General features: G+C 42.1%; 1 protein-coding gene across 1 annotated transcript in view; it reads left to right on the top strand.

Annotated features, from left to right (window-relative positions):
• Positions 1-15,358, top strand: part of SLC25A28 (solute carrier family 25 member 28) — a 54,587-nt gene extending 39,229 nt beyond the window's left edge. Inside the window, exon 4 of the mRNA XM_030202922.1 lies at positions 13,539-15,358. Coding sequence (XP_030058782.1) covers positions 13,539-14,059 — 521 coding nt within the window. The 3' untranslated portion in view covers positions 14,060-15,358. The remainder of the gene's footprint in view (positions 1-13,538) is intronic.
• Positions 15,359-16,044: the final 686 nt, after the last annotated feature.

The following is a 16,044-nucleotide window of genomic DNA, read 5'->3' as shown; positions in this document are numbered from 1 at the left end:
GAATGCCGGCAGCCTTCGCGGCCAACGATCTGCTCTACGTGCCACCCTGGTGGTTGATATAAGTCATCGCAGTAGTATTGTCCGAGAGAATCATACTGCTTGATCCTCTAGGTTTGTCCAGAAGGCAAGAAAGGCTTTGAGCATGGCCCTCAATTCCAACCGATAAATGGACCACTCCACTTCCGTTTCTGTCCAACGACCCTGAGCATAGTGGTGGAGGCAATGAGTCCCTATCCCGAAAGACTGGCGTCCGTCACCACAAGTAACCACTGTGGGGTCACCAGCAGCATCCCCTGCCATAGGTTGGCCTTGGAGATCCACCAAGGCCACATGTGAGCCCTCACCTAAGGGACCACCACCAGGGTGGCTGCCATTGAGCCAAGTACCTGCACATAGTCCCAAGAGTAGGGTCAAGGTAGGCGCAATAACCCGCACACCTGACTCCGGAGCTTGAGGCTCCTGCTCTCTAGCAGGAAAACACGCTCCTGTGCCTGCAGACCCCCAGATATTCCAGTGACTGAGAGAGATTCAGATGTCTCTTTGGAAAATTGATGACCCAGTTGAGAGACTGGAGAACTTCAATGACACTGACTGTGGGTATCCGACTCTCCTGTTCCGAATCCGCCCGGATCAGCCAATTGTCTAGATAAGGATGTTCTCTGATTATTTTGGAAAATGAGTATGGCGCCGTGGAAATTGTTGATAAGGAGGCCAAATTGGAATATGCAAAAAGGCCACTTTGAGATCCACTGCCTTGAGGTTAACCGTCGCAGCAGCCGCTGCATCTGGATCGTCAATATTCAATGCCTCTAAGGCATCCGAAATGAGGGAGGGGAGCTCATCCTGATGAAAAATGCGAATTGCCTTAGGATCGTCCTCATCCTGAAGAAGCTCACCCTCCTCCACATCATCTAACCTAGAAGGCCTAGAGGACTCCTCCTCCCCCCACCCCCCACCCCGAGCCCACAAAAAATGACTGAGGAGGGGAATGAGATCCTATGGAGCCCACTTAGGATACAGTGGACATCCGTATACGCTTAAGCGGAGGATTATCCAAAGGGACTGACGCCAGTGCATCCCTATCAACGGAAGGGAGGGCTCACTTCATTAAGTAGGCCTGATGGATGTGAAAGTATAAACTCTGGAGAAAAAAATTGTCTCTGCATGTCCGACGCAGATTTCCTACCAGAAGCCACACAAAAAAGGTTCCCTCACATTTGTAACACCTGCTACGAGCAGACCGGAAGGCTGCCTGAGGGCCCCCTGGCTTGCACGGCTGAGAAATCTACATCCATGGTTGCCTCCAAAATAGCTCGCACGCCAAGTCCCTCAGCACGGAAAAACTCTGTCAGCAGATACCGCCGAGCCTACTACCCCTAAGCTGTCCAAGCAGCCTGCTCTGCAGATTCCTGCTGCGTTCCACCTCTTGCCGCAGCAGGAACATCTCTTAACAGCTTCCCCGCCATACTGCTAAATGCAAAGCTCGCCCACAGACCCACCGCTGAGACCAGAGCAAACACACATCCCGACATCGGACAGTGCTTGTCCTCTAGCGGCCACTCCCAGAAGGAGTTTGAACGGCACTCCACAGCCCCAGCAACCAGTCTGTCAGACACCGGGTTCTGCCTTTGGCGTTTAGCAGTTAAAGCTTGCAGAGAGGTGGGTTTTTTTTTAATATGAAGGAAAATGCAGCCAAACAGCACACCGTGGAACCACTGGGAGAAGGGGAAAGATGGGGTAAGGCAAGGACCTGGCCCCCAGGTATGCCTCCAAAGTGGAGCCACACACCCCTGCTCAACTGGCCAAGCTCAGGAGCCCCCTATAATGTCAAATCCAGGAGCTGGAAGGAATCCATCCACCACCTGCTAGAGATAGATGTACTGAAGGGTGAAGGAGCTGGATGTGCAGGGTCACTGCCTTCTTTCAGTGTTCTCCTATTTCCACCTGCTGGTAGGCAGATACAACCCACCAGTTTCTGGATTCATCTGCTGCTGAGGCTAAGGAAAGTGCCATTCTGTAAGCACCATTTACATGTATATGTAATCTATGTGTGTGAATGCTGCAGTGTTTTTAAAATGACCTGAGTGGAGTGGACGTATAGCCTAATGGTTGGAGCAGCAGGCTGAGAACCACAGAAGCTAGAGTTCAAATCCCACTTTGGTTGCTTGTGATCTTGGGCAAGCCGCTTAACCTTCCACTGCCTCAGGTACAAACCCAATTGTTCAGTATCTGACCATACTGTGGCACTTTATAGTGAATAGTATAAGTTATGAGGACGACCCTGATAATTGTCTGTATATTCCCTTCAGTTTTCTAAGTGTTATTTCACATGAAATAACAGCACTGGTGATACTGGGAACAGACACAACAAGATAAGAAGTACCGCTTTGGGTCAGGCCAGTGGTCTCTTTTACACAGTATACTGTCTCAGGCAGTGACTAATCCTGCTTGCTAACACGAAGCACCCAGCAGATCGTAATGAGGAGGCTCGGGTCATGTAAGAGGTGCCATTCTCCAAACCTACCTGGCAAATAGCTGTTAATGGACATGTGCCCCAGAACCTTGTCCAAACAGTTTATAAACCAGCTACACCCCTGGCCTTGATCGGATCCTGGGCAATAAATTCAGCTTAATTGCGTATCTTTCAAAAGCATTCTTTGAGATTAGTTTTAAATCTGCGGTCAGTCAGCTTGTTGTCTCTTAGGCTGTTTGAAAGGGTACACAACTGTTTCAGATTTTATAAATTTGTATCATATTCTCTTCTATCTCTTCTCCAAGCTGAAGAGCTGTAATCTCTTTAGCATGTCTTCGGAAGACAGTACATCCCCTTTATCCTGTGGTCTTCCCTGTGCTGCTCTGTCAGTTTTTTTGAAATGGGACAATGAGAACTGCACAGAATGCTTTACGGCAGTGGTTCCCAGACCTGGTCCTGGAAGCACCCCAGCCTGTCAGGTTTTCAGAATATACACAATGAAAATCTCTCATGGATATTCATTGTGGATATTCTGAAAGCCTGACTGGCTGGGGTGCCTCTACGACCAGGTTTGGGAACCACTGCTTTAAAGAGCAGTAGCAAAGTAGAGCTACACAAAGGCATAATGAGATTTTTATTTGCCATTCTTAGCATTCTGTTTGCATCAGTTTCTTGTGCTTCTCCCACATGTGACTGTCTTTACAAAGTATTGCCTAAATAAGCACCTGCTTTGCCTCTTTACCTAGATGTCCTGTTATAAAATCAGCCTTGTGGAGGGTAATTCTACAAAGGGTACTTATTCAGATCCTGTTCTGTAAATGTATTCTAAATTAAGTGAGAGAATCCACCCAACCGCATTTTTGTCTGAATCAAAGATCGGAGAAATTTTTTTGTTTTCATATTTAAGCAGTTAATTATCTTCTCTCCTCGGGTGTATCTTCTTCGGATGTGTCTTCTTTATTGGTTATGTCTTGTAGTAGAATTTTTTTTGCATGGCACATTTAAACCTTTAAAAAAATAGTCACTTAAACATAATTTTTATTGAAATGAAAAGGACAGTACAAGTCACATTCCAACAAGTTTGTACATCTGTAACATCATAACATTCTACCAAGTGGAACTCGTAACATATAATAAAATAAGGATTATTTTTTAGTTGCATTTGGAACACAAAATACAACACAATCAATGGGGGAAGTAGGGATCCTGACACTCCCCCCCCCCCCCCCCCCCCGGGTAAATCCAAGGGAAGTGACATAATCTTTATTTTATGTAAAACGATTAAGTATATTTATGTACAGTAATGTATGTGGAGTATTTTGAAAGTTGCCTTACTAATCACCAGCTGATTCCATTTATTCCCTAGTTTCCTGTAGGGAATAAAATCTCAATTTTATATACAGTGGTGTGAAAAAGTTCCCCCTTCCTGATTTTTCTCTATTGCATACATGTAACGCTGAATGGTTTCTGATATTTACAGATTTTGTTTAACATAACACAAGTTTTAAATTGGCATTTAAAGAACAAAGTTATTCAACACTCATATCACCTCTGTGAAACAGTAACTGTCCCCCATAGTTACTCAATGAACTAATTGACTAAATTTAATTGATAATTAGATTCAGTTGATTAAACACAGCCAGGCTTAATTACTGCCAAACCCTACTGAATATAAAGCCCACTATATGTTGAGCCTTATCATGAGAGTAAAGTAGTCACTTCAAAACTTCTTGCAAGAACGCTATGCCACAATCAGAAGAGATGAGAAGAAAAGTTGTTGACATATGAGTCTGGAAAGGGTTGCAAAGCCATTTCTAAAGCTCTGGGACTCCACTGAACCACAATGAGAGCTATTATCTTCAAGCTGAGAAACCTTGGAACAGTGGTAAATCTTCCTTGGAGTGGCCAGCCTGCTAAAATTACTTCAATGATGAAGTGACAACTCATCCTCAAAGTCACAAAACTTCCCGGAAGAACGTCCAAAGAACTGCAGGCTTTTCGAGCCTCAGCTAAAATTGGTTCGTGATTACACAGTAAGAGACTAGGCAAAAATAGGATTAGTGGGATAGCAATGTGGACAGAAGTCAAAAGTGGAAATCTTTGGACAACACAGGACCACTTATGAGTTATGTCTGGCGTAAAGCAAATACAGCATTACACAGAACATCATACCAGCAGTCAAACATGGTGATTAATATGGAGTGTTTTGCTGCCTCTGGACCTGGAAAACTTGCCATTATTGATGGAACCATGAATTCTGTGCTTCACCAGAAAATTCTTAAGGTGAATATCTGGTCTGAAGCATCAGTTATGTAGCAAGACAATGATCCAAAACACAAAAGCAAGTTTACATCTGAATGGCTGAGGAGAAACAAAATTAAAGTTTTGGATTGACCTAAGTTCTGACTTGAACCCAATAGAGGTTCTGTGGCAGGTTTTGAAATGAGCAGTTCATGCACAAAAACCTATGAATGTGTCTGAATTAAAGCCATGCTGCAAAGAAGAGCAGGCTAGGATTCATCAGCAGCAATGTGAAAGACATATTAGGAAGTGTTTGGCTTTAGTTAGAAAACCATCATTATGTGCTAAATTGATATCTCTAATGCATTCCTTTAGCCTTTGAGTAGGATCTTCCTTTATCACTTCGTATGTTTCTATATCAGACAGTTGACGATACACTTCTGCATAATATTTATTCACATCAATTAGCATAATAGCCCCTCCTTTATCTTCTGTTTTTATAATAATATTAGGATCGTCCTGTAGCTTTTCTAGAGCTTACATTTCCAATGTGTGTTGCAAGAAATTTTATGACAATTCTCTAAAGGTGGGAAGTATAGGATCTAATTTGCCATGTGGGGACCCATGAAGATTTATTTTTTACTATTGATTTCTCATATTGAGATCTCCCTTTTTTATTTTTAATCAAAGAAAAATATTTTTAAAGATAATGTTCTAATACATTTCTCTAAGTCCACTTGAAATTGAAAAAGGTCAAAATGGTTGTTTGGAACAATGGATGAACCTTTAGCTAGAAGTTGTAGTTCTTGAGGTGTTAGTTGTTAATTGGTTCTTCCTTCTGAGATCTTGTGTTGGGGCGATGCAGTTGTCGACCTCTGATGTTCCTGCCACCTCTACCTGTTCTCCGTCCGTGGTTCAGTTGTTCTAAAAAATCTTCCCCCATTCTCACTGCCACTCGAGGAACTCTGTGACAAATCTGATGAATCTTTAGTTGGTCTGGGTATTTTTTTTGTAATATTTTTATCTTCTTGTTCATTCATCCACTGATACACTTTGTTTTGATAATCTTTCTTGTCTCTCTCATATTTCTTCAGCTTTTGTTTTCTCAAATTCTCCTTATAATGGTCCATGGAGGTTGTCCTTTCTTTAAATGTTTCAAATCTCTCTCGACTCATGTTCTTAATCTTTGTTTTTCTTCATCTAATTTACTATGTTGTAAAGTAAGCTCCTTCTTTCTCTTTTCTATGATTAATAACATTAAGTTTAGGGAACACCTATTAAGAATCATATAAGTTCTGCATCATCTTGAAATATTTGAGGTCCTGTATTCATTCTAAGACCTCTTGGTATTCACTCTTTTCTACAGTATTCTCTTAGCATTAATCCATTTTGTAACAGTTTAATACTATATTTCAATGTATTAGTCAAGTTTGAGCAATCAGATTCTGTTGTCATAGACTCCGCTCCGCCAAACATGCTGAAATCATCTTGTAACAAATCCTCTACCTTGTGCCCACCACACTCTGTAAGCCTTTCTTCCACTATCACCAGCCTTTCCTCCGCTATCACCAGTATTCCACTTCTGGTCCCCCCTCCCCCCCAAAGCACATTCGGAAACTGTGCATGGTATAATAAACAGTGATGTGTTCTGGACACCCAGGGGCTTTGAAGAGGGCCTTATAAATTTAATTTGTGGAAGCAGACAACCAAACCAAGAGGAACAAAATAGGGGGAAACCCACTGCTAAGTAATTGGCAAGTATATCTTGGGGGAAATCCTCTTAAAATTTTTTTTAATTAAACACAAAATGCTTTCCTATTTAATTCATCAGAAACATTAACTATATCCTCACATGAAATACTGGTAGATAAATGAACACCACCTCCAACCAAACTGCATCAGACATCTGAGAGAGACCAATGCTGCCATTGCCATCCATAGATTGGATGAAGAGGGGCACAGGGAAGTAAAGGCAAGTCTTGCACAAATTCCAATTAAATTCTAGGCCCCTTGGGCCCTCCCCACCCCAGCAAGCATGATCACCACAGCATATCCCCTCCCACAATAATCTGGGTAAAGGGGCTGTTTGAAAATTGCCCACCCTCCCTACTGGTAAAAGCACCTCCTGTTATTTCTTTTAGTTTGTGTGGTTTTCAGGAGCGTCAACCACTGGGGATTAAGGAGACATTCTCCTATGCATTCAGAGGAGTGCTTTCTGAAACCTACATGTACCATATATACTCTAATATAAACCAAGATATTTGAGCCAAAAGAAGGCCCACAAAATGGGGGTCTCTGTTTATATTAGTCTCTCCTCCATCCCCTGACGCAACCACCGTTACTGGCATTTCTTCCACTATACCCCTACCCCCTCCCACTGTCGTTACAAGCGTTTTTTACTGGCAGTTCTTCATGCAGTTATTTATGCGTTGGGCCAGTTCAGGGACTTGAGTATGTTGCCAAGTTGTTCTTAGCTTCCAGGTTGGCTCTTCACTGGGCACACCAGTGTAAAATAATGTGAAGCATGCTTCGATAGCCCTCCATCCTTTTAAGTGGATGATCATAAGAGGTGTTTTTTCACTTCAGGGTGAGGTAAGAAATATCAGGCCTTTATTAAAATTGCACAGGGACAGAAATTTCACCTATCCTTACCTGTATCCTCACCTGTACCTGCTAAGATCCATTCCATCCACACCCATACCAGCACTACTTCCTGCAATATCCCACCCAAACTACTAGTAAGTGCATAAATATTGCCTTACTGGTACAGACTGAAGGTCCATCAAACCCAGCATCCTGTTTCCAACAGTGACCAATCCAGGTTGCAAGTACCTGGCAAGATCCCCAAACAGTACAATATATTTTATTCTGCTTATCCTAGAAATAAGCAGTGGATTTTCCCCAAGTCCATTTTAATAATGGCTTATGGACTTTTCTTTTAGGAAGCTATCCAAACCTTTTTTGAACCTTGCTAAGCTAACTGCTTTCACTACATTCTCTAGCAACAAATTCCAGAGTTTAATTACAGGTTGAGTGAAGAAATATTTTCTCTGATTTGTTTTAAATTTACTATTTTGTAACTTCATTGTGTGCCCCCTAGTCCTAGTATTTTTGGAAAGAGTAAACAAGCGATTCACGTCGACCCGTTCCACTCTACTCAGTATTTTATAGAACTCTATCATATCTCCCCTCGGCTGTCTTTTCTCCAAGCTGAAGAGCCCTAGTCGCTTTAACCTTTCCTCATAGGGAAGCTGGCCCATCCCCTTTATCATTTTCATCGCCTTTCTCTGTACCTTTTCTAATCCCACTATATCTTTTTTTAGATGCGGTGGGCAGAATTGCACACAATATTCAGGGTCACACCATGGAGCGATACAAAGGCATTATAACATCCTCATTTTTGTTTTCCATTCCTTTCCTAATTATACCTAACATTCTATATATTTGCTTTTTTAGCTGCTGCTGCACACTGAGCAGAGGGTTTCAATGTATCAACAATGACGCCTAGATCCCCTTTCCCAGTCGGTGACTCCTAACGTGGAACGTTGCATTATGTAGCTGTAGTTTGAGTTCCTCTTTCCCACATGCATCACTTTGTACTTGCTCACATTAAACGGCATCTGCCATTTGGATGCCCGATCTGGTAAGATCCTCTTGTAATTTTTCACAATCCTTTTGCGATTTAACAACTTTGAATAACTTTGTGTCATCAGCAAATTTAATTACCTCACTAGTTACTTCCATCTCTAGATCATTTTATGTGTGTTAAAAAGCAGCAGTTCCAGCACAGACCCCTGGGGAACCCCACTATCTATCCTCCATTGAGAAACTGACCATTTAACCCTACTCTCTGTTTTCTATCTTTTAACCAGTTTTTAATCCACAATAGGATAGTACCTCCTATCCCATGACTCGCCAATTTCCTCTGGAGTCTTTCATGAGGTACTTTGTACTTTTGGAGGCAAAAACACATAGTAAAAATTTTTTTTAGGTATATTAAAAGCAAGATGCCAGCAAAAGAATTGGTTGGTCCGCTAGATGACCGAGGGGTAAAAAGGGTGATTAGGGAAGACTAAGCCGCGGAGATATTAAATGAATTCTTTGCTTCGGTCTTCACCGAGGAAAGTTTGGGAGAGATACCGGTGCCAGAATTGGTATTCAATACTGACGAGTCAGAGAATCTGAATGAAATCTCTATAAATCTAGAGGATGTAATAGGGCAATTTGACAAATAGAAGAGTAGCAGATTATCTGGATCGGATGGTATTCATCCCAGAGTACTGATAGAATTGAAAAACAAACTGGCGGAACTATTGTTAGTAATATGTAATTTATCTTTAAAATCGAGTGTGGTACCTGAAGATTGGAGGGTAACCCATGTAACGCTGATATTTTAAAAAAAGTTCCAGACTGGATCTGGGAAATTATAGACCGGTGAGCCTGACGTCTGTGCCGGGCAAAATGGTAGAGACTTATAAAGAACAAAACTACAGAGCATATTAAGAACTGGTTAAAGGATAGAAAACAGAGTAGGGTTAAATGGTCAGTATTCTCAATGGAGAAGGGTAGATAGTGGGGTTCCTCAGGGGTCTGTGCTGGGACCGCTGCTTTTTAACATATTTATACATGATCTAGAGATGGGAGTAACTAGTGAGGTAATTAAATTTGCTGATGACACAGTTATTCAAAGTTGTTAAATCGCAAGAAGATTGTGAAAAATTACAAGAGGACCTCATGAGACTGGCCGTCTAAATGGCAGATGACGTTTAATATGAGCAAGTGCAAAGTGATGCATGTGGGAAAGGGGAACCTAAACTATAGCTACGTAATGCAAGGTTCCATGTTAGGAGTCACTGACTAAGAAAGGGATCTCGGCGTCATTGTTGATGATACGTTGAAACCCTCTGCTCAGTGTGAGGCGGCCGCTAAGAAAGCAAATAGAATGTTAGGTATTATTAGTAAAGGAATGGAAAACAAAAGTGAGGACGTTATAATGCCTTTGTATTGGTCCATGGTGCGACCGCACCTTGAATATTGTGTTCAATTCTGGTCACTGCATCTCAAAAAAGGTATAGTGGATTTAGAAAAGGTACAGAAAAGGGTGACGAAAATGATAAAGGGAATGGGACGACTTCCCTAGGAGGAAAGGCTGAAGCGACTAGTGCTCTTCAGCTTGGAGAAAAGACTGCTGAGGGGAAATATGATAGAGGTTCATAAAATAATGAGTGGAGTAGAATGGGTAGAGGTGAATCATTTGTTTACTATTTCGACTAGGGGGCATGCGATGAAGCTACAAAGGAGTACATTTAATACGAATCAGAGAAAAGTTTTCTTCACTCAGTGTGTAATTAAACTCTGGAATTCGTTGCCAGAGAATGTGGTAAAGGCGGTTAGCTTAGCAGGGTTTAAAAAAGGTTTGGCCGGCTTCCTAAAGGAAAAGTACATAGACCATTATTAAATTGACTTGGGGAAAATCCACTGCTTATTTCTGGGATAAGCAGCATAAAATGTATTGAACTTTTCGTGATCTTGCCAGATATTTGTGACCTAGATTGGCCACTGTTGGAAACAGAATGCTGGGCTTGATGGACCTTTGATCTGTCCCAGTGTGGCAATACTTATGTACTTATTCATTTAATCTCTATGCTATGGCTTTGTCTTCCCTGAGTGCCCCTTTTACCCCTCAGTCATCCAGCAGTCCAACTGATTTTTTTGCCAGCTGCTTGGTTTTAATATACCAAAAAAAAATTGTTTGCCTCCAACGCAATTTTTTTTTCAAAGTCCCTATTTGCCTTCCTTATCAGTGCTTTACATTTGACTTGCCATGCTGTTTCTTTTTTTTTTCAGTTGGATCCTTCTTCCATTTTCTGAAGGATTTTCTTTTAGCTCTAATAGCTTCCTTCATGTGACTTGTTAACTGTGCCGGCTGTCATTTGGTCTTTCTTCCTCCTCCTCCTTTTTTAATACACGGAATATATTTGGACTGGGCTTCCTTGATGGCATTTTTGAACAGCATCCACACCTAATGTAAATTTTTGACATTCACAGTTGTTCCTCTAAGTTTTTTTTTTTTTCACTGTTCTCATTTTATCATAGGCTCCTTTTTGAAGTTAAATGCTAACGTATTGGATTTCCTGTGTGTACTTACTACAAAGCAGCTATATTATCTGATCATATTATGATCGCTGTTATCAAGCGGCCCAGCACCATTACCTCGGCACCAAAATCATGCGTCCACTAAGGACGGTGTAAAGGTTTTCCTCCTTTTGTTGGCTCCTGTATCAGCAGCTGCTCCATAAAGTAGTCATTTATTTCATCAAGAAATTTACCTCCCTAGCATGCCCTGATGTTACATTCACTCATTCAATATTGGGGTAATTGAAATCACCCATTATTATTGTGTTCCCCAGTTTGTTAGCCTCCCTAATTTCTGATAACGTTTCTACATTGAAACTAGGGAGCTGTGGGGATCCCCCATGACACCCATGTCCATCTCCCATGGGATCCCCGTGCCCACCCCCCACGGGATCCCTGCGGCACCTGTGTCCATCCCCCGCAGGATCCCTGCAGCTCTCTAGTTTCAGTATTAGGGACATGCATACCATTAAAGCAGCTACCCGCTAGTGCAAGCTTAGAATGTGTAAACAGAGTTTAAGCATGGAGAAAACAATTCAAAAGGAACAGCAATGTGCACAAACATAACTGCTATGACAGTACAGTAAGGCTATACCTGTAATAATTGTTAGCCTATCAGGTTTTGCTATGTAATCAAATGAGAAGCTGGTTATATGTACAGAGTTAAAGGAAAATTGCCTACAGTTTCTGAGCAGCAACCGCTAGAATTACTGTCCTTCTCTTGCTCATGCGCTCTGTTCCAGCACGTACACGAGCCTCATAGCTCCCAGCCCTTTACTAGTCTTGTGCTGCACTGTAGCCACTACTCATGCACGGAACATGCGACTCAGACCAGTGGGAGGAGGAACCTGGACTTGAGCATCCATGAAATGAAGCAAGCCAGGGCTTGGCTGTGGAGGATGTTGAGTAGGTAGGAGGTTTTCTCTTGGCAACTATACTCCCACAGGAACGTCTTCCATCCCTGTGGGATTCCTGCTGACCTGGAAGTGACACCCATGGGTTTCTGTGGTTCCCCCCCACACCCCCCCCCCCCCCATCCCTGTGCAGTTCTCTAGTCTTTTTTTGAGACCTGTTTGCAAATGAGAGTCCTTTTGCTCTAAAGTTTTGTAGTTCTATTTTACTTCTTCTTGTCAGGTTTCCCCTTCCTCACCTCTTTTTATATTATGTTGTATGCTGCCATATTTGAACCATTCAGACACTTATATAAAAGTACAAGATGCTGATATTCAGTGGAAAGTAAGTTTATTTTTGTGTATTTGTTTTTCTAGCCTTCCTGGCTACATCGGAGTGGATAATACATATGTGACCGTCTCTGGGGAAAAAGTGACTAAAATAGTGGATCCAGAGTGTTGAGAGTGGCTGATTTTTTTTATGCCATGGGTCTTAAGCAAAATGGAAGTTGCATGTTCGAACTTCTGTAACTTTTATTTTTTTAACATTAAAAGTTGGAATTTGGACACTTGTATTACAAATTGTTTTCTGTAACAGAATTCGTGAAAACCTCTTTTTTTTTTTTTTTTTTTGTGGAAACTTTAGTCACTTTTTCCCAGAGATGGTTACACATACCTAAATAACAAGAGGTCACGATCTGTTACTTAAAGGGGTTAGATGCAGAAGTAAAACGTTAGAAAGGGTAGTGAAGGAAGTAGAGGGAGTAGTGATGAAGGAAATAATTCTAGAATGCAAGAGAACCTGAGCTAGGCCCAGAAGATCCTTAGTTACAAAGAGGTGAAGTGTGGTAGGACTCTCATGGGGTTAAATGGTGCCCTGAGTGATTGAGGGATCCCTCTCTGATGTGGCAGTTTGGGAAGGGGGCCCATTCTGATGGGAAAGACCACGCTGGAGCTTCCATCCACTACTTGGATGGAGGGGCGGTGAGGGTTGCACTTGTCATACGCTGGCAGTCCTTCTATTCACCTTTCCTCCTCCTTGCACCTGGCCCGGTTCTCCATGTGGCTGTATGTTTACCCTAGTCTGTAATACTACATCAGGAAGGAACTTAGCAGACTGGGTTCTTATCTGCTGTCATCATCTGTTTGTATGATTCTTGTACCTGTTTGACTTAGATCAGGAGCTGGAAGACGTGAGGGGTGATATAATTATGGTAAATGGAATTTGACACCATTTTGTGAGTCTAGACTTTACTGCACTGTAAACACTTGATGCACGCTGAAGGACAGGGTTGGCAAGTTTTTTTTCCTCTTGTGTTGAAACCTTATTGACGGTCTCATTAAAGTCTTTGTAATACAGTACAAAAGACATATTCCACACTGTTGAAGTAATGCATGAATTTCATGTTCCAGCTAGTTATGCTGGCTGCTGTATCCAACAGTCAAACTTTGTCTTTAGATGTTTATATTTTTAACTTTAAAATGTAGCTTAAATGTCTGTGAGAAATTTGTCTCCCTTTCATTGCTATCTAGTTGCATATTTGGTTGTGTAGTAATTTACTTTGAGTATGAGTGAAGGTGGACCGATCCAGTATCCCACGTCTTAACAGAATGAGTGGAAGTTGTTTGCTGGCAATGGGACTTTTAACTGACTGTTCCTTTTTTTTTCAAGAGGCTGTAATGATGACTCTCCTCCCCCAACTTGCATTAATTTTCTTTTTCTTTTCTTTACCTGCTGTTCATGTCCTGGCTTGCTGGTTGAACTGGGATCCGGTGCTGGTTTTATCTCCTACCACTAGTGGTCAAGCAGAGGATGCAGATGTACAACTCCCCATACCAACGTGTAACAGACTGTATGCGGACAGTGTGGCGAAACGAGGGTGCTGGTGCCTTTTACCGGAGCTACACGACCCAATTGACAATGAACATACCTTTCCAGGCCATTCACTTCATGACCTATGAGTTCCTACAGGAGAACCTGAACCCTCACAGACAGTACAACCCTGCCTCACACATGCTCTCTGGTGCCTGCGCTGGAGCTGTGGCTGCCGCTGTCACAACACCTTTGGACGTTTGCAAAACACTGCTCAACACCCAGGAATCCCTGGCATTGAACTCGCTCAACGTTAGTGGACATCTCTCAGGCATGGCCAATGCCTTCAGGACGGTCTACCAAATAGGCGGCGTGACTGCTTACTTTCGAGGTGTCCAGGCTAGGGTGATTTATCAGATGCCCTCCACAGCCATTGCGTGGTCTGTATATGAGTTCTTCAAATACATCATGACAAAGCGAAGGGAGGAAAGGAGGGCAGGGCACTGAGTATGCTCTCCAAAGCAAGAGTTTGGACTGTACTTGCTCCAGTTGAATTTTAAGCTCCGTTTTCCCCGCTTGCCCAGGCCTTGCCTTTTTTTTTTAACAAAAAAAAAAAAAGGTATTTTAACTTTCGTGCTTGTTGATTTGAAGGGAAATAGTCCACCAATTCCTGTGGAAGGTTGGAAATCAGAGCTAAGCAAAACACATGATAAAATCAGCTCGTTATTGTCCCTCTCTTCATTTTAATGTGATCAAGGTTACCAGTGTACTTCTTTCATTTCCTGGTACTGCCTATGGGCCCTCTTCTGAGAACCAGGTGGATAGGTTGTGACAGAATGCACAGGAGTATTTCCTTGACTTTGCTAACCACAAAGACTGACTGTAGCCTGAGAACCTTCATTGCAGTTTACACGAGTCTCTGGCTGCTATGTCCTCCTGGTTACCCTAGGTCTCAAGACAGTCCTTCCTTGTGAATAACTTTTGATTTGGCTTGTGACTGAGACCAGTTAACCTGTGAGGCCTCCTAGAATTAGCCCTCATTCAACAAAAGTTAACTTGCTTTTTTGCCATCATGACAAATAATGTGTGCCAAACGCATGATATCAAAGCACAGCTTTCCCATTTTAACTGGCCTACTTTGTCATGATTGTGCTTGAGCCAGTGTCTCTTGGAGAAGGTGTACTGTTTTTGAATGAGTGTTAGTTGAACTGTCCATCCTATAACTCAGATAGCCTTGAGGCAGTAATCTTTTTGCCATGCGTTAGCGTTCTTATGCATGTCAGACTTCATTAATGATCACTACCTGCCCACTTTACACCCTGACAGACACTGTGCCTTCCCCTTTTCTATCTCTGATTATCTTCCCTTTTGGAATAGGCAAATTGTGTTCATTTACCTTCACTCAAATTTTTAAAAAGCAAGGCTACAGGACGGGGAACGAGGTTTAGTTTTGCCTGGAGTTTGATGCTGTTTCTGTTCTTTCCTTTGGGCATATGTCCTCAGTGACATTGTTACAGCAGCTCAACAGGAAGCCAAAGGAAGGGGTGAGCTGCCCCATTATAATACTCTAACAGAAGTAACCATTGTCGATTGGTTTCTGCAGTGTCCTAACCAAAGTCTGTAGAATCTCTCCTATGGGGGAAGGAGCTTAGTAACCTAGGCCGTTGTCAGTTAGCACGCACACTTGAATGCACTTAACACCAGCCTGGAACATCATCACTGGAACCTTACTGTTCTGGGAAGGTTTCTACATTTGTTTGATTCAGCCCTTTATGCTCCCAAATAAAGGTTTCTGCTTTATCACCATCTGAAGTGTTTGCTGCTGATGTGTTGCAGTGCCCCAGGATTTAGGCATTGAACACCACAAGGACATCCACAGTAAACTGTTCGTGTGCTACAGCATTCCTTACCTTTTGGTGGTAATATTGGGAGGGAGGAGAAGAATGCATTTGGATTAAAATATATTTAAGGCTTCTGATTTTAGGCTTAAATACCTTTGTGTAAAAAAAAAAAAAACAACAAAAACCACACCCCTGTAAGAAGTTTTATTAGATCCTAGTAAACCTCACGTCTCCAGTACTCTCACCTGCCATCTTGCCTGCCTTGGATCTTCCACTCTATGGGCTTTTATTTTTTCTTCAGTGCTGATAATTCTTCAGCTACACAAATTTATGTATTTGACTTTACCAGAAGACACCCAGCAATGGCTTCTGTGCTGTGTAAATACTTTATTTTGCATCTATTTGAGATTACAAACAAAAAAAAATCACTTAAGAATCCCTAAATATATATATATATATTTTTAAATTTTTTATTTATGCTTTTCCAAAACCAGACAAACCAAACTTAATGTACATTTCCTTTACATAGATGATTAACTTTGATAATTGCTATTTAGTACAGCTCCATTTCTAGCTTGCTCTGAAAGTTTTAAAGTTCTTCCCCCCCCTTCCCCCCTCCCCCGAGCAATCCCTTTTAGCTTGATAAGTTCA

The sequence above is a fragment of the Microcaecilia unicolor genome, chromosome 5 (genome assembly GCF_901765095.1).
Source record: "Microcaecilia unicolor chromosome 5, aMicUni1.1, whole genome shotgun sequence".
Lineage (NCBI taxonomy): Eukaryota > Metazoa > Chordata > Amphibia > Gymnophiona > Siphonopidae > Microcaecilia > Microcaecilia unicolor.
Note: the sequence above shows the minus strand (reverse complement) of the source record. Positions and strands in the feature narration are given on the sequence as shown.